The sequence below is a fragment of the Peromyscus leucopus genome, chromosome 2 (genome assembly GCF_004664715.2).
Source record: "Peromyscus leucopus breed LL Stock chromosome 2, UCI_PerLeu_2.1, whole genome shotgun sequence".
In the NCBI taxonomy this organism is placed as follows: domain Eukaryota; kingdom Metazoa; phylum Chordata; class Mammalia; order Rodentia; family Cricetidae; genus Peromyscus; species Peromyscus leucopus.
In genome coordinates this window covers 15,648,847-15,673,115 of record NC_051064.1, presented here as the reverse complement: position 1 = coordinate 15,673,115, position 24,269 = coordinate 15,648,847, and the positions used below count along the sequence as shown (strand labels likewise).

At 41.2% G+C, this 24,269-nt stretch overlaps 1 protein-coding gene across 1 annotated transcript in view; it reads left to right on the top strand.

Moving 5' to 3' along the window:
- Nucleotides 1-18,602, top strand: part of Tmem64 (transmembrane protein 64) — a 49,605-nt gene extending 31,003 nt beyond the window's left edge. Inside the window, exon 4 of the mRNA XM_037202387.1 lies at nucleotides 18,487-18,602. Coding sequence (XP_037058282.1) covers nucleotides 18,487-18,533 — 47 coding nt within the window. The 3' untranslated portion in view covers nucleotides 18,534-18,602. The remainder of the gene's footprint in view (nucleotides 1-18,486) is intronic.
- Nucleotides 18,603-24,269: the final 5,667 nt, after the last annotated feature.

Here is a 24,269-nt window from a genome sequence, read left to right as displayed (position 1 = left end):
TAACCTGTACTGAAATCCACATTGTAGAAAAAACAGTAGACCGGTGCCTTTGAGTCATAGTGAAAGCCTGGGAAATAAAAAATGATTTTGGGTTAAAAGCACCTATGAGATTAACCCTTTCAGAGTCTGGTAGCAAGGTGAACTGTTTGTCTTCCTCAGCTGGAGACCCAGTAGCTCTAGGAAAGTGAGGCCTGAGGCCTGACTTACATAGGAAGAGAAGGCAGCTATAGCATTGTGGGAGGAGCTAGTATGCCTGCTGCAGTCACCCTGACAAAGACACAGTTAGTCAATATCATCAGAGACCTAGGAAGGGTAAATTACAGCAGGAGGTGTAATCCAAATGGCCTGTGTATCAGTTAACATGACGGAGACTTCCCCACTACCTCTGGTTGCTCTGGGCTCCTGTGGTCTCGGGGGCTTCATGGGGGCAGTGGTCAGTCTGCTGCTGCTGCTGCACAGGATGACATTTCAGCTTCAGCTTCCACACAGAGCAGCATTTGCCTTCGGCAGCCAGACCCAGGTCTGAGAGGTTTTCCTGTGGAGAAGGACTTTGGGGGACTGGACTTATTTTGACCAGGTAGAGTAGGGCAATCACCCCTAGTGTCCAGAGCTTGGGCAGAGCCCTGGTGGCAGGCAAAGCATGGGGAAGTTTTGCCCTGTGGTTAGTGTTACCACAATTCAGGTGGAATCATTGTGCCCCATTTGTCTTCTTTGGAGACATACCATTCCCTGTAGGATCTGGCATATCTGTTATGGGGGAGCTTTTTTTTTTTTTATTAAACATCTTAAATTCCATATTCATCAGATCTCTGAAGAGTTTGAGGTTCTTTACCTGTAAGTATACCTGACTTAGTAGCTTTAGGTTTAACCTTGAAAACACATTTAGGAGGCTAAATAAAAGTTGTCATTAAATGAATTACATAATGGCTTATAAATTAGTAGCTTTTATAAGATTAGGATTTTACAGCTTTATTTCTGATAAGTTTGAGCCTTAAAATTTGAGTTGAGTATTTAAATGAGGACTCCTTAGCAGTAAAAACAAACAAACAAACAAACAAACAGGCAAAAACTTTAAACCATAAATGCTATAAACTTCAAACTGTAAATGCAGTCCATAGATTGGGAAAGACTGGGAGCTTTCCTGATCTTTTCTATAGTGCACAATTACAGAATGTTACAGTTTCTTGAATGACTCAGTTTATCCAAATAGCTGAAGCTTAAAAAAATGAGTAAAGACAAAGAAGCTAGACAAATATTACCGTGAGCCCAAGTAGACCTCAGGGATTAATAAATCTTATTCATCCAATGTATGTTGTTACTTACCTAATTTTTTGGAAAGCCTGATGTTGAACAGATTTAGCAAAGACATAAGTAGTTAGATGTACATTTCTAAGTTAGGTTCTGTTAACCTGAGTCTACCTTAACCTTAGGAATTTATCATCATATAAAAATCCATCCTAATCCAAGACATTTTGGAAACCTGCTGTTGCTCCCTTAGTCTAAAAGCAGATACAATGATAAACAGAGGCCTTAGTAGGACAGAGACATCTTATACTTCTTTTTGTTTTATCCCATGTGGACATCTTAATCATGATGGCGGTGAAGTCACATGGCATGTACCCTTTAACCTTAGTAAACATGGCTGCCAGTCATGTGGCTGTTATTTAAAATATCTTTTTTTTTTTTTTGATAGACCTAGTTTTGGGGGGAGACCTATTTTTTTTAAACAAGAGTTGAATCCAAGTTACATCTACAGTTTATTCTAAACAAGAGTTGAATCACATATATAGTAAGTTGTAGCAAATTAAGACTGCCCATATATAGATTTTTAATTATAAGCCTTTTGTTTTAAGCCAAATTTTGTTACATATTTTATAGATTTTTAACCATACCCAGTGAACTTAACAAATCATGAGATAGACTTTACAGCATAGTCTTAAGTGATTGAGAGCAGAGCACTGAGAAATTGTAGAGATAAAAGATTTTCAAGAGTGGGAAGTAGAGGAAGTGTAGGGCAGAAATTTAGATATGAGACTTGGATCACTTGTTAGTGCTGTGGCGGAAGTTGTTACGCATGAGAGAGTTTGAAAATCAAGTATCACAGTCTGTGGCCATGGGTTTGTACTGAGGCCAGGCTGAGAGAGAGAAGGTGGAGAAACGAAACTCTGCTGGAGGGAATTCCCGTAGACTCTAAGAGGAGCTAAGGGAGTGTGTGTAGTAGCCCAGATGAGCTCTGATTTACAGAAGCTGCGGAAGGAGCCCCGCCCCTCCGCCTGGAAGGGCTTAAGGAAGAGACCAAGGGGCAAGCCACAGGGGTTGGGAGTCGGGGAGGAAACTTTAGGAGGGAGCTGAGAACGGAAGCTGTGGACTGCAGGCATTCACTGAGAGACAGTGGAACTGCAGTCCCTGGGGCGGGGGGAGAGAAAGCAGCCGTGGATGAAGTGCCTGGGCATCCCCAACGGGAATGGGAAACTTGTCCAGAGAAGTGTGCTGAATCACAGAGGATTCCCTTCCCATGTGACCAAGGTGCAAGTAGGGTGAGAGGAACTAACTGGCACACCTTGTGGCTTTTGTAGACAAAGCGGGCAGTTCCGGGTGACACTTACTCAGTAGAGAGAGATGAGAGAGCTGGGGAAAAGGGGGACTGTAATGTCTTTAGTAGAGACACCCAGACAGGTGTAACAGGCCAGAGCCCAGATTCGAGATGGGCGTTCAGGGTAGTGACTTAGGATTATGAAGACCTCTATCAGAGCCAGAGAGACACTTATGGCATAGACAAGGAGAGGATTGGTTAGAGTACATGGAGGGGAGTAGTTGAGAAGATGAACTCTTGAATTTGGGGTCAAATTTGATGGATGGCAGGAGCCAGGGAAACAAATAATGCATACATACATTAGGAGAGTCAGATCAGCGACTTGCCAGGGCAGCTGAGTTCCTTGGGTGGAACTCCCAGGGTTCAGTACCAGATAAATGGGGAGGGGAGAGGGAGGAGAGAAGGAGAGAGAGGAGAGGGAAGGGGAGAGAGGGGGAAGAGGGGAAGAGAGAGAGAGAGAGAGAGAGAGAGAGAGAGAGAGAGAGAGAGGAGAGAGAAGGAGGAGGAGGAGGAGGAGGAAGAGGAGGAGGAGGAGGGGAGGAGGAGGAGGAGGAGGAGGAGGAGGAGGAGGAGGAAGAGGAGGAGGATTTGACTGCTCCTAGGTGTGGTAGAGGAGAAGGCTTATAGATATGAGAGAGAGCACAGCCAGAGGCAGGGATATCTTGGAGAGTTCAGAGTGAACATGACCCTGAGCCTGCTTGTGAAGAAATGTGGGAGAGGAGAGGGGAGGGGCAGGAGAGTAAAGGGTAGACATAAGGGCCAGGTAACTAATATGTCTGGATTATATAAGGAAGGAAGTTGGGGGAGGGCAGCTAGCCCCTGGGCTGGAGAAGTTTAAGGCAGAGAGAGAGCAGAGTAAGCCAGCTATACCCTGTAAAAACATAGTGACCTGGAGATGCTGGGAGAACCTGGTGGCCAGGTCCACTTTGATATGTTAAATAGGCACCTCAGCCATTTGTCCTGGGTTTGAGACCTAACCACAAGTAGTTGAAATTATCCTGAAAAGTTTTGAAAATAGTTAAAAACAGTAATGGACTTCCTGTACCAGAACAGACAGAGGGAGGGAAAGGAGCAGAGAGGCTTTGGTGCCTGCTCATCTACAGAATGGCAATGGCAATGCATTGCACTAGGAACACAAAACTCTCTTCTGGAAAAGTTAAAAGGTTAAAGATGCTTCTACCAAAATAAAGGGGCCTGGGTGAACTTTAGGTTGCATTCTGTCTGTCTTTTGAGGTGCTGGGGAGGAAACTAGGGGTCTGGACTGTGCTAGGTAAGTGCTCCACCACTGAGCCCCACCCCAGCCCTCGAATTTACATTTTTAATTTAAACATCCAACCCTTAATTCCACTTCCCTAAAACACTTGTGTGTTTTTTCCCAGTTTTTCCAGAAGTATTACTCGATGCTGAACTGTTTTTATTGAGTTTTATGTTTTATATTTAAAATTTAAAAATATTTTTAGAATATTTTATCTTTTTTTTTTTTTTTCGAGACAGGGTTTCCCTGTGTAGCTTTGTGCCTTTCCTGGAACTCACTTGGTAGCCCAGGCTGACCTTGAACTCGTGGAGATCTGCCTGGCTCTGCCTCCCGAGTGCTGGGATTAAAGGCATGCGCCGCCACCACCGCCTGGCTATCTTCTTATTTTAAAATACTGTAATTATCTTCTTAGGTCTATGTAGCACTTTCGGTTTTCATCTAAACAGTTACTTTATCTACCTTACAAGTGTTTTGCATAATGCAGTATAAAATAATTCAGTGCTTTGTGTAAAAGCCTTTGAAAGGTTTTCTTCTGCATAGAAATGTGGGTATGTATTTGTTCCATTAAGTGCTATATAAACTATTACCATTTTCTTTTCAATGTATTATGAAAATGGATGGACTTTAAAAGTTACACCATCTCATTGTCAAGGTGAAACGAGATCTTCTATGATTTTGTTCAGAAATCAAATTGTAAAGACTTTCTACATTGTGTTTAAAAGCCTCTGTGTGTTCTCACGTATGGTGAGTGTACACGTGTGCGTGCGTGCGTGCGTGCGTGCGTGCGTGCGTGCGTGCGTGTGTGTGTGTGTGTGTGTGTGTGTGTGTGCCTGTCTGTGGAGGCCAGAAGTCAGACTCAGAGGCATTTAGCTTAGTTTTTTGAGACAAGGTAGTTCATTGGCTCTTTGGGCCTCACCTGGCTTAGGCTCGCTGGCTCTTGAGCTCCAAGGACTTGCTTTGTTTCCACATCTCCAGAGCTGGTATTACAGTGTCTGTCGTCACTCCGTCTTTGTTTATGAAGAATTTGGAGATCAACCCTGTTCCTCATGCTTGCAAGTCAAACATGTTGCCACCTGAACTGTCACCTAGCCCTAAAAAATCTTTTTAATTTTAGTTATTTGTTTTCAAGAATATACCATTGGATCTTATGGTTCATCGGAAATTTTAGTTATTTTTATTAATATATTTATGGGTAGTCTTTTTAACATTTATTTAATTTATGTGTGTGTATGTCTCTCTCTGTGTGAATGTGTATGTGTGTGTATATTATGTGTGTGTATGATGTGTGTGTGTGATGTGTGTGTATGATGTGTGTGTGTGATGTGTGTGTGTGATGTGTGTGTGTGTGTGTGTGTGTGTGTGTGTGTGTGTGTGCCACTGCTCATGTGTGGCAGTCAGAGGACAACTTCCAGGAGTCACTTTAGTCCTTTTATATAGTGGAGGCAGATCTGGTTTTGTTTTTGCTTTGTTGTGGACTCCTGGCTAGCTAGACCAGGAGATCTGGGCTCTCCTGACTCCATCCCCTGTCTCACTGTAGGAGTGCAGGGATACAGATCGGGCTGTCACACCTGGCTTTTTTCATGGGTTCAGTGGATTGAACGCAGGTTACAGCCTTACACACGCTTTTACTGGCTGAGCCATTTCACTGGCCCTGTTGCATGTATTCTTACACTTTCAATTTGTAATTTAAGAAATTGTTACCTTCCTCTTTATTGTTAAAAATATGATATATATTATATTCATATTAGTATTATGCTTTAATAAACTTAAAAAGTAAATGTCCTTTTGACATTTTTAATTAACTGAGCTAATTCATAAATATTCATAATGTTGAAATTATTTATTTGTAACACTAAAATTATATACTTGTTAAGGATGTGGGAGGGGTTATACTGTTTTTTACTTTTATTCTTTTTCATTTTTTGTATGTGTATGTGCAGTATGTATGTGTGTATGTGTATGCATGTGTGGAGCACAGGTGTGAGAGGTTCACATGTAAATGTGTGCCCATACATGTAAAGCTTGAGGTAGATGTTGAATATCTTCCTGACTGATCTTCCACTGTATTCACTGAGTCACGGTCTCCCAGTCAAACTCAGAGCTCATCAATATGGCTAGCCACTTTTCTCTGGGGGATCCAGTCTCTGCCTTCTGAGGCTGAAGTTATAGGTAAGCCGCCACAGCCACCAGGAATTTACATGGACTCTGGGATCCAAACTGTGGTTCACATGTGTGCACAAGTGCTTAACCACTGGCCCGTTTCTCCAGCCCCTGTTTAAGAAGTGGAAATACTCTCAGGACCTTGGGCAATGTTCTGTGTTCCTGCATTCTTCATCATTAGTTAATTAGAAGCATTTTTCTCATTGGTTTTTTTTTTAATCGTATTTAGTAATTAGTAGCCTTCCTTGTGTTTCTATGAATATTTATGAATATTTGTAATTACTTGTTTCTATCAGTAATTATATAGATTCTAGTTGCAGAGTTTTTATTCATCTTTCAGTTTCACAATACTTAACATAAATACTTAGCTGCTTCTGTCTAGAAGCTCTTTTTTATGTGTTTATTTTTTTGGACATTTCATACAATATACTTTGGTCATATTCTTTGATCATATTCTTTTCCCTCCCCCAACTCTTCTCAGATCCTCTCCCACCCTTGATCTTGTTGGTAGAATTTCCTTGACAAGGCTAGAAATTTTTATAGCATATACTTCAGCACTAAAGGTTACAAATATAAAATGCTTTTAACTTTGCCTACTTAACAGCTACAGATGCTTAATGTAATTTTTAATTTTAAGAACCTTGTAAATTTGCTTGTGGTTGTAATAAGTCATGCAGAGAGACAGAATGTTCCTCAACAGGAACATCTTACTGCACTTCTGGACCACATCCAAGCCAGGATGCTGACCTTGGTACAGAAGAGATACAGTACACCTGTATAACAACAAGAAAAGCCCCCTAGGATGCTATGATAGGTGTGCCTACTCCTGTCTCCAACCTCTCCTGTATCCCTGGCACTTAGGAACTCACTCTCTAACTCTGCAATTTGTTACTTTGAGAATATTATGTTAATTTCATGATACAGTATGCAATATTGGGGGAATAATTTTTGTCCACTATATGTGGTTTTTTTGATACACACTGAAATTGTTATGTGTATTAATAGTTTCTTACATTTTCCCCTAAAAGTCTATATAGTTGTATGTTTTCCACTTAATTCTATGATCCATCCTTGACATTTAATAATATTCACATAACATTTTTGACCTGTTATTGTGATTTGGTTCTCTCTCTCTCTCTCTCTCTCTCTCTCTCTCTCTCTCTCTCTCTCTCTGTGTGTGTGTGTGTGTGTGTGTGTGCGCGCGCGTGCGTGCGTGCGTGCGTGCGTGTGTGTTTTAGAGACAAGTTCTCCCCATGTAGCTCTTGCCGGCCTACTGTAACTTGATAGGTAGCCCAGGCTGGTCTCGAACTCACAGAGATCTACTTGCCTCTGCCTCCGGAGTGCTGGGACTAAAGGCTTGTGCCATCGTGCACAACATACTTCAATCCTGACTTCTGCTTATTTTCTTGTTTCTCTAACAGGATGAAGTCTCATCTGTTTTTTCTTTAATATCTCTAAAAGTATCTCCTGCTATAATTTCATCAGTAATTATGCTTCTATGAATTCTCTATTTAGCACTTCTGTTATTCTTGGGTTTGTGTCTCTTTTCCTTTTACTGCCTCATATCCTGTTTCTAGGACAGCACTCAATACATATATGTTGTGCAATTATGTACTAAATATTTCAGTCAACAAATATCTTCCATGCCTCTCCACTTATCTGGCATTTTTCTCTTAGTTATTCTTTTCCTTAGGTTTTTTTTGTTTGTTCTTCATATGTTAGCATTAAACCCAATTTTGGTAACATTATTGGACTATTTGTTGCAGCAATGATGAGTTGTCTCAGAACTGTGTTTCTAAGATGATTTGAGGTGGGATGCAGTTGTGTCCCAGGTGAAGGCAGAGAGCTGGTCAAGGAGTGGCACAACATTGCTAGGGTCCAGATGAGGTCACACGACTGTCTTATGCAGGTGGACTGAAATACACCGAGTAAAGAGGAAGGCCTGTTTCTCACTATGAGGAAAGGAGTTACAAACAGGAAAAGCAGGAAACTTAAAATGAGCCAGCTGGCTTACAATTTTAATATCATTAGTTTCTAAAGATAGACAATAGATACAAGATAGATGATGGATACATAGATAGGTAGATATGTAAATATATAGATAGATATAGATGATAGATAATAGATTTTGTTTAGGCCCCGTTCATTGACAGGGCCTGGGAGCAAAGATACTACAATAGCAATAATGACACTTCGTATCCGGATGCTGGTTTTAATATGTCATTTACCTAAAAGGAATTGGTGGTCTTTGAAGAAATGGGTAACCCTAGGGCTGGGGCAAAGAAAGAACAAGTGGAGTCTGGACCTGCTTTGTACTGATAGTAAAAAGCTTTTAAAGAATGCTGAGGACACCTCAGAAAGACACAGGAGCCACTATCTCATCTGTGACAATTTGAGCAGCAAGATGATAGTCACAGCTCACTTTTCTGCCACCACCAATCCAATAATGGAGAAACTGAGCTCTTACCACAGCCCATCAAAGGGACATTGCCAGAAATAGTGTATGGTGGCCACGAACATGACCTGGTAACAGAATATGTTGTGGAAGCCATAGATGCTTGACACATCAGTCTGTCCCCATGAATTCTGAGGTCATGCTTTTCCTAGGATGCTCCAGCCAATCTCTGAGCATGCTGAGGGAGCAGGCGCTGAGCCTACCCATTCCTGCTGCATTTCTTTATCAGGCAGCTTTGCTTGGAGGTGCCGCATCAGCCAGTGTGAAGCTTTCTCAGAACTGTGCTGCAGTCTATTTCCTCCTTCTTATTACAGGCCATGTGGCACTCTCCTTGCCTACTCCTTCCTGTTTCTTCCTCCCCATCCTTTACAGATGTATGCATAACTAACCTGTCATGGTCTTTAAGCCGCCTTACCATCTACTTCTTGAAGACTTGAACTGATACAACCATATGATGCATGCAGTGAGGAGGGGAAAAGCACCACTTTGTGGATTTTTTTTTTTTACTAAAAAATGTATAATATGAATATTTTCATGAAGAAATACAAGGCACAAACTGAGATGGTGATAGAAAATAAAAAGGCAGTAGTTTAAAAGTGCCAAGTTTGACATTAAAATAAAAATAAAAACCATTGCATCTTGAAGGATCCTAAAGAGACATGACAACTGACTGTCATGACATCTAAATACAATATGTGGCCCCAATAGAATCTTTAGTCATAAGAGACATTATTAAGATGCCAGGCGGTGGTGGCACACTCCTTTAATCCCAGCACTTGGGAAGCAGAGGCAGGCAGATCTCTGTGAGTTCGAGGCCAGCCTGGGCTACAGGGTGAGTTCCAGGACAGGCTCCAAAGCTACACAGGGAAACTCTGTCTCAAAAAACCAAAAAAAAAAAAAAAAAAAAAAGACTGGAAAGCTTGGACAGACTCTTTGTGTTAAATAACAATAATGTACTAGTGTTTATTTATGGATTTGAAGGCAGAAGAAAGACTGACAGACTCAGGATCAAAGATGGGATTATCATGCTTGAAATGACTCAGAAAAACCACACTTCTCTCACTATTATTGCAACTTCACTGTCAATGTGAAAATCTTGTTAAAAGTCACTCTGGTTGACTGTGGAGAATGGATGGATTACAAGGGGACAAAGAAATGTCTGACAAGCCGTTAAAAGGCTATTTTCAGTGTCTAGACAAGAGAGCAAAGGCCAGCCGTTAGAGTAAGCAAAAAGAAATTCCAAAGTACGTAGATCCCAGTGAAATAATTGACAGAAACCTTTAACAAACTGGACATGGAATTTCGGGAAAGGGTGAAGACTGGAGATAGTGTTTGCTTTTGTTCCTGTCTTGAGCAACCGAGTGGGTGCCCACAATTTAGTAAGGGAGACAGGAATGAATTGGGGAGAAAAGCGAGCAGCTCTGGTTTGGGGGTGTTAGAATGAAGAAGTCTGTTAGACATCCAAGAGGAGATATTAGTAGGCATCTAGTAATAAGGGTCTGGACGTGAATGAAAATCTTAGGAAGTATACATTTCGGAGCCTAAGCCCTTAGAGCCGGAAGCCTGCACATCAGACCCTGGCCACCTTCAACATTTGCAGGTTGCTGAGAAGCGGCAAAGCAGAGACAGAGTTAAAGAATTCTCATCCAGCTCTGGCTTCTACAGCGCTGGAGAAGTGGGACTGCACAGTGGAAGGGAAACGGCCAGTGCTGGGTCTGTCCGTTTCTCTGAGCAGTGCAGAGGCCCTCAGGCTGGGGGGCCGACCAGTCCTGTCTCCATCCCTGAATTACTCTGAAGCACAGGCAGCTGGAACAGCAAAGATAAGCTCTAAGCAGGTTTTAAATGTGCACATAAATAGGCTCAGCCCTTGAAGGGGCTTTGGGAATTAACTGTTTCTCTGGAGGCTCATTAGAGGCTTCCTAGAGTTACAAACAGGCAGCCATTTGCTTTATTACATACATAAAAGGAGAAGCAGTCTTCCTACACTCTCCTCCTACCAACCATCCATGTGATCATGAACAGAGCTGTGAGAATGTTGTTCTTAAGGGTACAACACGTATGAGGCCACTTGAGTTTTCTTTCACAAAAGTCTTATTTTTAAAATTGTAAGTGATGTGTGTCTTAAAAAAAATACAAAACAGGTGCATTGTTTTTAAATGTTTTATGCTTGCCACTACACGAGTTAAATCAAGGTAGCTTGAAATGCTACAAATAAAGGTGACAGACCATTGCCAGTACCACATTAACCGGTGGGTAGAAAACACTCAGTAGGTGTGGAAACGACACTTCCCAGGGCTGTAGGGATTCATGACCTGGTACCCCGTCAGCAGGAGGGGAAGCAGAAGCTGCCACTGACATTCTTAGTGACAAAGGGTCTGTTTCTCTGCACTGCACGATGTGTCCTTTGTGTAACTGCTACCCAAGACTGTCCAGAGAGTTCCAGGGAGAGTTGACATCAGCAGACCTGAGGACTTGTAGATGGTCTGTTGGGTCAGCAGAATGTGATCTCGCTCAGCTTGCTTGTGAACTCAGGAGTGGAGGCTTCACTAAGCAGACTTGGCCCGGGCAGCCCCCTTGGTCTGTATTCTTTAACTCTGTGAGTGTGCACAGAACTCTCGTCCCCCAGTCTTCCAAAACGCTAACAGTGAAATCAGTGTTAGCTAGCCATGTGCTCAGTTACGTGAGCCACATTTATAGTTACAATGACGCAGAACAAAAGAAGCCACCTGGGCAAAACCTTTCCTTGCCAGTAGCTGGAAACTGTGGACCCCAGCTAGTGCTTGACAGAGACATACATATATGGAAGTGTTTCATGGCATCTCAAGAGATACCCCCAATGCATACTCAATTATATCCCACCTTGCTCTCTCTCTGAATCATTTGTCTTACTCTCTTGCCTACCATTGTATGACCAGTACCTGGTGGGTACACTAGAAATATTGACTGACCTACTGAGGTGAAATTAATATCGCCTTCTATAAGTAGAATATGATTTAGTAAACATTCAGAAATGTTGACAGTAAATCACTTTCACTTTTTATATATGATGGAAATGTCAGGAGCTGTCAATTAATGCTAATAACTATGCCACACTAAGGATATTGCTTTTTATGTATTACCAAAAGCAAAACCTTATCATTTTCTTTTGAGTATATTAGAAACTGATATTTTTAATGACCTCAACAAGGGATCTTTTAGAATTCAGTATAATGAATATGCTCATTAGGGTTTAGAAATTAAGTTTTAATTTTAAAAATGTAGTCTTATTTCATGTGTATGGGTGTTTTGTGTTTGTGTGTAAGTGTATGCCTGGTGTCTTCAGAGGCTGGAAGAGGGTGTTGAATTGTCTAGAACTAGAGTTCCACAGGGTCATGAGTTGCCACATGGGTGTTGGAAACCAAACCTCAGCTCTCTGCAAGAGCATCAAGTGCTCTTTGCCACTTTCCACCTGTGACATCTTTCCACCTGTGAAAATTAATGTTTTGAGGGAGCTGTGGAGATAGCTCAGTGGTTAAACCCTGCCATGCAAGCGAGAGGACTGGAGTTCAGATCCCACTCCATAAATGCTGGGTGGACATGAAGGCCTCTAGTTCCAGCCATGGAAGGCAGAGTTGGGATCCCTGGAGCAAGCTTGCCAATGAGACTAGCCCTATCAACAAGCTGTGGGTTTGATTGAGATACCCTGCCTCAGAGGATAAAGTGGAAGAATAATAAAGACTCTGCACATCAACTTCAGATCAATTTCAGGCATCTGCACACACACACACACACACACACACACACACACACACACACACACAAACTCGTATACACATTACCCACACACGAAAATGCCTATACATATGCACCCACATGACACATCATACATGTGAAAAGACAAAAATGTGATTGTATTTTTCAGTAGTTTAAGTGCTTATTTTTGAAAATTTACTTTCAGGCCAGACATTTTTACAGTTCACAAACAAGTGATTTATATTAGATATGTGGACACATTTTTTTTTAAATGAGAAAAAAACATACCACTTATAATATCTCACCAAACAGTATTTTAAAACCTTGAGCACTCTTAATGGAACTGGATGTTCAGATTATTTTAATGAATTCCAAACGATCAAACATTTGCTTCAATGTTTTCTGAATTTGTATAAATGAGCTGCATAATTGATACAGAATATGTTAGTGATTTCTTTTTCTTTCTTTTTGTGATTTAACTAACCCTGGGCCTCATACCAGCTAGGCAAACACTGAGCTCTTAATAATTTATACATTGTCTGTTGGTTCTACTATTAAAATAAGAAATATTTCACTTACTATTTTTGCCTTCTGTTAAAAGAATTCAGGGGGAAAAAACCTGTTTAAAATTAGCTTTTGGTCCTTCCAGTTTGATTTCTGCATATTTAAAGTGCTCTTCTTTAATTTTTAAGACTTTTGCATGTATATATCACTTAAAAACCAGGGCAAGGAGGAAATTCTGTGACAGGTAAACATTACTCACATAAAATGCATACCTTTGCATTTTACAGAACTTAAAGTCATGCTTACTGTGTAAGCACTCTGGCTTGGTGTCTGTGATTAAGATGACACCAACATATTAATGTTCCCAGATGAAACTGTGCAAGATGAGGGGAAAGTTGTCTCATATGTGTAGAGTAAATCACTCAAAGCAGATTTGGATTAATCCTACTAAACATTTACTATCTCCTTCTTCAAGTCCATGAATTTATTTCTACCTTTCACCATAAATAATAACAGTATGGAGCAACAAAGGAGAGGTGGGGAAATGGAAGGGAGAAGAAACATAAAAACATGCTTTGTTGAAGAAGTCATAATGGTACCTTAAAAAAATATAAAAGTTTTAAAAAGAAATGTTGACTGTAAATGTAGTTTTAAAATATTTTTGACTAAGTACCTTTATAAATTAATGTTGAAAATTTGTCATTTGAATCTCCTTTTGTATTTATTGAGTTCTATATTATCATAGAGTAAAATTATAATGAAATCCCTTTGTGGCAAATTCCTTTTTAAAACTATTGTAAACTCAAATCACAATAGAATTTGTCTATTAAATATATGTTTCAATTTTATTTAGTAGGAAGTAATTTTCTAATTGAACTTGTCTTACTATAGAACATACAGGTTGACTAAATAATGTTAATTATGTCATAAACACCTAGACAATTAGGCTCCCACTAATTAAATATTAGCATTAATATTAAGCATTCGGTTTAATTTGTAAGTAAAATTTTCTTTTAACCTAATTAAATTCACATTAAAAGATACCATTTTTCATATTTTGTTATTGTAATGCAAATCCCATGTTCTTTTTTGATGATGTAAAATGCTGCTGTGGCTAAAATAATAATTTAAAGGGCAGTTTGAATATAGAAAGTGAAGTCATTTCTGTAATAGACATCTGTGCTGTAAATTGTGTAAGCTAAATTCTGTCTACTCATTGGAATTTTGTTTTATTTCTAGAATTATTTTTGGAAAATTGTATGTGTGTAGCTGTGAAGCTGCCTTTAGGAGCAGGGCACGGGTATTTCCATGGTAACAGTGCAGCGTTTTCTCTAGTGACAGCTGCCCCCCTCATCTCCTGGGAAAAGGAATTCCTCCTTCCACAGCAGCTGATCTGGCTTATTCAAGAGAGTCTGGCTTAGATAGGTCTGGGGTTTGAATGTGGTGTAATGTCTAACATGTTTCAAGCTCCCACTGTGGTTCAGGCAGAACTGCAAGTACTTTACAGGGATGGTGAGCATCATAACTAGGAAGTGCTTTGGAAGGTACTTTAAGCTGAGTTGAGGACCTCCATGCTTTCCTGCTTCCCGTGGTAGAGCTTCTCAATCCTGAATGTGCTGCAAACACATCTCCAAGTACGTCTCCTCAGCCTGCCCTTCTGGGAGAACCTAGAGCCCAGGGCCGTAGGCCTGGGAGTAGCATCACACATCTAAAAGATGCTACAGGTGCCTATGCCACAATATGAAAGGGTCCAGCTAGAAGGGAGAAAACATTTAGAAATCCATGAAACATGTTTCCTAATCTGCCATTGACATTAAATGTTCAGATTCATCAATCCTCTAACAAGGGATGTCTTTCATTCATTCTTATAGCATTCTTTGTTTTCCTCCTGTACAAGTATTACATATGGAAATTACGTGTGTACATTACATGTGGCTCAAGAGCTGAGAGTAATAATTTCTTCCATTGGTATCTTGTTTATATTGCATGTTGGTTATTCTTAACTGATAATCAGGAAGTTGTTTGCCTTTTACACACATACATACACAACACACACACACACACACACCTTAGCTAGATTTCAACTCGAGTCATTATATTACTAAAGCTGGGATTATATACGTACATATATGTTACTATTTTGTGACCAAATGCTTCCTAGTTAGTCAGAACTGAGAAGTGTTTAGGTTTCAGTCCTGAAGTTTGCAAGGGTTCATGAGGGAATGCCCTATAAAGAAGTAGTACTGGCAAGCGTGATGGAAAGAATCATATAAGAAATGAATTGGGTTACTTAAGAGTCCTTGAGTAGCTCAAAGAGAAGTTAGGGACCTCACATCACCTTGGTACCTAGGATGGAAGATAGAATAGTTTGCAATCTCTGGGCACCATAGGAACAGCCCAGGGGTACCCAACTGGCAATCTCAAGTGGTTTAAGTAAACGTGTAGTGACGCACAAACATTTCCCTCTAGTGTTTTTTTGTTGTGATAAAAATGATTTATTTGCAATGCAGAAACTACTGGAGCTCATCTGGAAGCATGGTTTGTGGTTTTCCAGATTTTGACCTTAACAGAAGCTTCCTAATAAAGAGGAGAACATGTGGTAGATAAGTCAGAGGCAATAAATAATTAAGTAAATAAATTTAAAAAAAAAAACTCGTTACAATAGATTTATTTCATCAGAGTGCTATTCATTTAAACATGTTCAACCCAGTTTCTTTTCTGCCAGTGGCCATCTCAGCACCTCTGATGGTTGGTCATTTGGTCTGCCACCCCAAGTACTGGCCAAATATCCTGTAAGGGGAAACAAAGTTGTTGCTGAGGTTGTGAGCCTCGAGGTCTTGATAACCATGGGCTATTGTGAAGGAAAGAGTACCAGGAAGAGGAGTCAGAAGTGTGTATTAGAGATGGGGCGCATAAGCTAACTCTTTGCTGATGTATAGGTATGTAGGAAGCAAGAGATCAGCTAACTGGTCAACCTGATGCTCTCAACACACCAACTACCCCTCCCCTTGAACCTCCCTTCACATCTTCTGTCTGGACCATTGCTCCCATAATGGTTTCTGTCTTGAGCACTCCACTTACAGAAGTATGGCACTATTATTCAGGTCCTTGGGCCATTTGCTGCATAATACTCACTGAATAAATAAGAAGTGGAACACAAAGATGTTGTCCTGTCAGTAGTCAACTTCTAATAAATTGGTGGGGACGTGACATTTCAAGTAACAGGTCACTGGACATCAGGCTTCCTGTGTGCCAGGGCTTCCCAGAACAAAGACCAACATTCTTAAGGTCAGAAGCTCTGTCTGTGTCTTGGCTCTGATTTTTCAGGAACTGGAATCCTAGTCAAGCAAGCTTTCCCTTGGTGGCAAGAGATTTGATCTTCACGCTTCCAGAGTGATTTTGTCCATGGTGGGCCCTCTGCTTACCAGAGGAGTAGATCACTCATGGGACAACTTGGGAGAACAGCACATAATTTCTGAAGCAGGATATGGCACAGGGGCAAACCCAAAACTGTAATGGAAGTTCAGTCTCGAGATCATTTTAAAAAATGCCATCCAGTGCTTAAAGTAGCATGACAGCGAACAACAGGGAAAGAGAATACATTTACTCCTCCTTCGTTGTTTATGTTTTATATGTATTTATTTTGTGTGTGGATATGTGTGAGTGCAGGCATGCGTATGCCGAGGAGCATGTGTGGAGGTCGGAGGAGAAGTTCCAGGAGTCAGTTCTGGAGGCCACACTCTGCTATCACATCTGTAAGGCAAGCACCGTCCCCGGATGAGCCACCCGTCAGCCTGAAGTGGTATTTTGGTGTTATTGGCTTGTTTCTTAGGAGAGCAGAGATGGTCAGAAAACCTTTCGGGAAGACAACTTAAAGTCTGCAGTGCTTGTACTGTGGATGAAGACAGCATTCCCCGTCTGAGTACAGCAGCTTTTCCTACTTAAGTCTCTTTTCTGCTCTCCCGAAGTGCCAGACAGTTTTTGGTCAGGAAGCAAACAAAGTTGCTGCCAACGAGGCACAAATGTTTCTTGTGTGCTATGAAAACAAAATCAAGAGATTGAATTGATTATTCAGGAAAAGCTCCGTTTAAAATAAACTTCTAGCAGATGTATAATAATTGTATAATGTTTCTTTTTGTCATGCATCTGAGCTCGGAGAGCTGTTTCCCTGAAAGTTTCCTCAGCACCACACAGTGCTGTTAGGTCCTGGACCAAAGCAAGGACAGTGATCAGATAATAATCCAGTACCTACCAGTGGAACTTGTTTGTGTGGTAATGGATCACCTGCATAACACCTCAGGGTTTTCACTTCTTTATTACAATGAACTTTCAACTCAAGCGTGGCTCTATGGGTCAAGTGGAGTGTCCTGCATGTGCCATTTAAAAATCCAGGGTCCGACTCTCCCCTTAGCTCACTTCTTGGCACCTCCTCTCTTTGGTGCTCATGACTCAGATTGTGATAATTCACCAAAAATAACAAATGTTCTCTTATATGGTGGTGCTTTCAGCAATCGTAGATAAGCAGTTTATGATTTCTGAACCTTGACAGCTTCATCTGTAAAATATGAGGATAAAGGGATGTGACGAAAAGCGCCTGCCTGCACGGTGGGTGGCCTGCAAGAAAGGCAGACAGGCCTGTACTGAGTTCAGCCAAGAAGTGTGTGAGCGGGTTGCTGTTCTTTCTCCCACCTTCTCCACCCTTCAGACGGCTGCTTATGTCTTTCACAACTTGTTGGTTCTGTAGTAGGAAACTGATCTCTCCTCCTGATAAAGACTGTCAGCTCGCAAGGCCAGACCAGACTCAAGCACACTGCCTGGCCTAAGCAAAACCTTTTGGTAGAAACCAGTACCTCACAACTCATTTGTGCTTTTTTAACCTCATCCTTGGCCCTTCGGATTCTGCCTCCTACTGCAGAGCAGGTTTGAGAGCTCTTCTTACCAGCTTTGACTCTTAAGAGAAATGACAAGGACTCTTCAAAAAGACCTTGAAAGGAAACTGTAGTCAACAGGGAAGACAAACATTCTATAAGACATACAACAAGGGGGGGAAAGAAAAAGCTGTGCTCTAATCTACACTTTTCTGCAACAAGATGGGATATTAAGGTCCTGCACACTTCTATTCCTTTGAGTATTTACGGTGGGTTCATCTATACTGACAATGGAGAACCATAGAAATCGGAATCTAAATACATTATATTTAAATGTATTTATAAGATTTAAATATTAGCCGGGTGATGGTGGCGCACACCTTTAATCCCAGCACTCGGGAGGCAGAGCCAGGTGGATCTCTGTGAGTTCGAGGCCAGCCTGGGCTATCAAGTGAGTTCCAGGAGAGGCACAAAGCTACACAGAGAAACCCTGTCTCGAAAAAACAAAAAAACAAAACAAACAAAAAAAAAAGATTTAAATATTAACAATATATGCATTTTTAATTTGCCCAAGAATCCTAGACTGTTGATGCTGTTCATAAACATTTTATAAAAACCAAGTTGAGTAATTACCTAGCATCTTCCAGTAAATGATAGAGCTAGGTCAAAACCTGTCCAACCTGAGCATCCACACTCAGCCTCCCACACAAGGTCTTCAGTGGTCTGTGCAGGTACAGTTACCCAATCTGGGAAAGATGACAGTGTGGGATTCCTTTACAGAGGTGTTCAGAGTGCTGTAAAAGTGATGGTTATTTTTCTTGTACATCTTAACCTCTTAACCTTTTAATTTTGCTCTCACCAAAGCCCTTGGGGTTAATTTTAAAATACTAACTTACCTGTTCTTTTGTGTTCCTTGCAGCGAGAAACATAAGGCTTCGGGAAAGCCACACCACTGTACACGTTTGAAATTCCTTGTGAAGGACACAGCGGCATAACCTGTTGAATCCATGCAGGAATAAATGGTGACTCTGTGAATTGTGTGATTGGGATTTTTCTTTTGTGATCTATATAGTAAGGACATTTGATTAACTCCATATGAAGATGTACCTATAAAGAGATAAAGAACTGGTTGTATAACTCAATGATGGAGTGTACACATGAGGCCCTAAGTTAAATTCTCAGCACCATACACACAAAACACACCCAGTGTTAATTTCTCCATATCAAAAATGAAATGCCTCCTATGTAGAGCTTGACAATGAAAAAGAAATCAATAGGGATCACCTGTTAGAAGATACCATGAGTCTCATCACTATGGTCCCAAGAGTAAACATGCAGCTTTTAAGAAGCTGCTGTTCTGGTAAAATTTTGATTTTAATAACCCTACTGTTAATTATTCTTTATATATATATATAAAATTAAGAGATGGTTCAGTGAGTAAGAGCACTGGCTGTTCTTCCAGAGGACCTGGGTTCAATTCCCAGCACCCATATCTCAGCTCACAACCATTTGTAACTCCAGTTCCAGGAAATCTGATGTATTCTTCTGCCCTCAGAGGGCACACGGCATGCAAATGATTCACAGATGTACATGCAGGCAAAACACCCATACATATACAATAAAATAAACTATTCATAAATATTCTAAAATGAGTAAAAGGTATTACTTATATAGAATACTATGCCTATAATATATTTATGTATTGTAACATTGTATACATATAAAATATATGTATACCTGTGTATATACACACACACACATGTTACCTGCTGAAAATAGCCTTCTAAAATAGGCTTATTTTTAATTTCATTTATGTGTTTGTGTGACTGCATGCCATGTGTGTTTGGCTGCCTCAGGAGTCTAGAAGTGGGCATCAGTTCCCTGGAGCTGGAGTTACAGGAGGTTGTTATCATGGGATATGGGTGATGGGAACTGAACTTGGGTCCTTTGGAAGATCAATAAGCACTCCCAACATCTGCCATTCTCCAGCCTGCAAAAAGTTTTTTTTTGGAGGGGGGAGTTCTTTGTGTAGTTTTGGTGCCTGTCCTGGATCTCGCTCTGTAGACCAGACTGGCCTCGAACTCACAGAGATCCGCCGGGCTCTGCCTCCTGAGTGCTGGGATTGAAGGCAGGTGCCACCGCTGCCCAGCTCAGAATTTTTTTTAGAAGGCCATTTCCATGAGGAAAGGTTAAGCCATAGAACCATTGCCAGGTCACTAAGTTCAAAGAGCATTTTTCAGGACAGGCTGGATTCATCTCCACGGAAAGGTAATGATGATTAGAAGCCACAACTGGGTCCATGGCTCCTTGCAAACGTCTAAATTATCTTCTAGTCCTAATTATCTCAATTGCTTCTCATTTAGAAGTAAATGTATACGTAAATGACAGTCATTGGTAAGTGGTTTCAATTAGTTATCATTTCAGTGGCTCCTGCTGCCTATGCATAGACCCCTTAGGCCTGCCAGTGTCCAGAGGGTCCCGTTCACCCTCCTCTTCATCCACTGCCTCCTCGAAGGTTGAGGTACCTCACTTCTGTGCTAACACTCTTCTTCCCCACAGATGGTTACCCAATCCACTTACTCTGTCCGATGAGCTCATTCCCCAGTCTTCGCCTGGCCCGCTCGTTCCCTCACGCACACGTTCTGTCTCAGCTGATGTAGTTTAGCTCCCTCCAGCTCGTAAGAGCTGCTTCTCAGTGCCCTTTATGGAAGCCTGGCCTCTTTTCTTTCAACCTTCACCATGTCGCTTGCTTGTTTTGATGTCTGTCTTCCAGCCCCAGTTTGTCATAGCTGATATCCATTCCCTAGACCCATGTTTAGGTGGAGAAATAATGAATGACTGCAGCCTGGCTTCCCTTGTGGGTTATGTAGAGGCGGCCGCAGCGGTATCTATGTAGCTCTGTCCCCTCCCCTTGTCAACACTTGGAGCTCTGTGGCCCATTTTAAGCACTTCACTATTACCACTTAAATTAACTGTTTTCTCACCCTATTTTTCTTTCCCCTTCTCTTTCCATCTTTTCTGTTTGTTAGCCTTGCTAATACTGGTTTTCTGAGCACCGTCACAAAACTGACCTAGTAAGTGGCAGCTGGGAGTGCTACTGAACACAGGGTGGGAAGGCACTGGGAGACTTGTGCAAGGCCAACAAATTTTAGCTAAGACAGGATTTGGTAGGATATTTGGTGCTTTTTAAATACTTATTTTATTATCATATTGTTTGAGTGTTTGGCCAGCATGTAAGTCTGTATAATACACATGGTCCTGGTGCCTGTGGAAGCCAGAAGAGGGCATTAGATCATCTGGAACTGGAGTTACAAGCTTTATGAGCTGCCATGTGGGTGCTGGGAATCAAACTGATGTCTTTTGGAAAAGTAGCCAGTGCTCTTATGCACTGAGCCTTCTCCCCGGCCCTCAGGATTCTTGATTCATTACCATTATTTTGTGATTGGCATATAGTTATTGTACATTGGCCACTGACCATAGTAACCTTGCAGGATCCCACCCTCTCCTCTTTGTCCTTCTCTAGAGATGTGTCGGGCTTGCACGGCAGGTCCTCCTAACCGCTGAGGCAGCTCCCTATCTCTCCTCTCCCTGGCTCCTGATCTCTTTCCTCACACCTAAGCCTCTGTCTTTACATTTATTCCAGAGAAGGGATAGAGACATTCTGCTCTCAATAGAACATTTGATTATAAATGCAAAAATACTACTAACTTATTTGTTTATGCCTTGACTTTGTTTAATTGCAAAAACAGGTCGTGTATTATAACCAGTCATTGTCCATTTTTCTATATTGCAAATTCATATTCACATCTTATTCCAGTTAGTTGACTCAAGCATACTTGGATATGTCTGATTCTTTTGTGGGTCTGTATTACAGACCTTCTGTGACTCTCTTTGCCCATACAGACTCAAACAAAACAGACAGAAGGCCTTAAAAGAGGCACCGTCTTCAAGATTTATTTTTATCATCATTTTTCTGTTGCCTCTAGTGCTGTTATTGTCTTTAATGTCTTCTTAGGAATGTGCCTTACAAAGCAAAGCACAGTAGGTTCAGCACCTTCTTAATATTCAGATATTTAGTTTAGATTTGCAACAAATAGGAAAAATATTCTGGCTGGAAATAATTTTTTTTTTTTTTAATGTTAGGGGGGGGGTTGCCTGCATGTATGTCTGTGTGAGAATATACCACATTTTCCCAAACTGGAGTTACAGACAATTGTGAACTGCCATGTGGGTGCTGGAAATTGAACCTGGGTCCTTTCAAAGAGCTGCCAGGGTGGCCAGTGCTCTTAACTGTAGAGCCATCTCTCCAGCCCAAAATGTGGATTTTTTTATTTAAAGGTATCACATGCCTTTTAAGGATTTCTAAATGAAGAAGTAAGTATCCTACTGGTTATGTTACTGGAAATGTTAATAATTTACTTTAATTGAGGTACAAATGACTGATGGGGGAATATAAGCGGAAGCATCTTTTGTTTGTTTACAGTTCATTGCTTACATTCAGTTGTGAGAAAGTGCTACCTATCTAACCAGCCTGAGTGCTTTGAAACATACTTCAGTTCCTCCTTCTCGAGGTTGCCGAGGAGGAAATGATCAGTGCTTTTGGTTGGCCACGGAAGGATGTTGAGGTTTCAGCAGCCTCGAGCTTTCTCTCTGATAGTTTGTTCAGAATAGGATAATATTTTATGTGACCTATTACTGCTCCACAAAAGAGAAACGAGGTGGGTTCCCAATACTCTCGGTGGCTCTGGGAAACTCTTAGGACTGGGAAGTATTGGTAACACATTTTAAAGTAAATTAAGCACTAATTGAAAGTAAATTAGGAAGTTGGCATTACATTCTCAAAGGGCCAGCAGTGCCCGGTTCAGAGCCCTGAAGAAAAGTGAAATTTGATTCTGCAAGATACAACATGTGTGAAGCATGAGTCGGCATTTTATTGAGGAGGAGTTTAAAAGTTAATTGACAAGCAAATTGGATTGGTGGACTGCATTTTATCTATAGCATTACAGCATTGCTGGATTACACAAAAGATGGTAAATATCAAAGCTCATTTATAAATGAACTCTAATAAACACGTATTTAGTACAATTTTACAGAGTCTTATAGTTTACGGTGCTCTTTTTACATATTCAGTGTTCTTCAATCCCGGTAGGAAGTCCTGTGAATTGAGAACACAGACTTCCTGGCACTTCGGTGACAACCCTGAGGCTCACTGCAGTTAAGTGACTTGTGTGCATGGTATAATCTTCCAGGTCTCAGGCGTAGAGTCCCTGACGGCTGTGCCAGTGCAAACTGCACTACTCAGTGCTGCCTGCTGTAGGGTGCGGCTCACTATGAAGCGTTCTCTTTTGCCTTTAACCCACTTGATCACAGGGCCATGCACTTGCGTCTGATGACAGCAATGCATGGCTGCACCCAGGCACCTCGCCAGGCAATTTCAATAATTGCCTTCCTGTCATGGTCAGTGAAAGTTTCACTTAGTTCCTCATTTGTATTTGCTTTATCTTTGCTTCTCTGAGACCTCATGCTGAGCAGCCATGCCATCAATGAAACCAACTATATAATTATAGTAGGCCATTTCCAGTTTTACAGTCTCCATTCAACGGATTGTCTTTCTTCCACTGGTACTTCAACTTGATGTTGATAAGGAGTCACATGTTCTAGTGAGTTTTAGAATCTAGACTATTTTAAAAAGTGTGTGTGGGTATGTGTTTCTGTGTGTGCATGTAAGTGCGCGCGCGTGTGTGTGTGCGTGTGTGTGTGTGTGTGTGTGTGTGTGTACATGTGAGTGCACTTGTGTATGGAAGCCAGAGGTTGACCTCTTGTGTTCTTTAATCTCTCTCTGTGTTTTTTAAGACAGAGTGTCTCAGTGAGCCTGGAGCTCCTTCACTAGTTATTGCTCAATAGCCAGTGAGTCACAGATCTGCCTGTCTCCACCTCCCCAGAGCTGGGATTTCAAGCGTGTGTGTGTGTGTGTGTGTGTGTGTGTGTGTGTGTGTGTGTGTACATGTGAGTGCACTTGTGTATGGAAGCCAGAGGTTGACCTCTTGTGTTCTTTAATCTCTCTCTGTGTTTTTTAAGACAGAGTGTCTCAGTGAGCCTGGAGCTCCTTCACTAGTTATTGCTCAATAGCCAGTGAGTCACAGATCTGCCTGTCTCCACCTCCCCAGAGCTGGGATTTCAAGCGTGTGCCACCATGTCCTGCCTTTGTTCTTGGGTAATAGAGAGCAAACTCAGGTCCCCATGCTTGTACAGCACACACCAACTATCTCCATAGCCATATAAAAGCATTTCTAGTCTTCATTTCTGTCACAACATTTTAATTATGAAGCTCTAGAACGCCTTCAATAATAATTTTCCTGCCTCAAATACCATTCTCCTGATAGAAATGGTCTGGGATGAAAGGACTATTAATGGATAAAGCTGACCTAAAATAGGCTATACTTGGTTTTGCAAAGAGCACCAATGAAGATCCTATTGATAATCGAAACACACTTTGAAATAAATTAGGCCAAGGGAATTAGTCTTTTCTTCAACCTTTTTAATATTTTTGGGGTTGAGCATTAGCCTTGTCCTATTTGTTCTCATATGTTTAGCTAATTATATCTTGAACCTTCAAAACTTCTATGAGAAGCCATTAACAAGTTCTTATCTTTCCTTATCCTTATCATATCACTTCCCCCCAATTTCTTCCACAAACTTTCA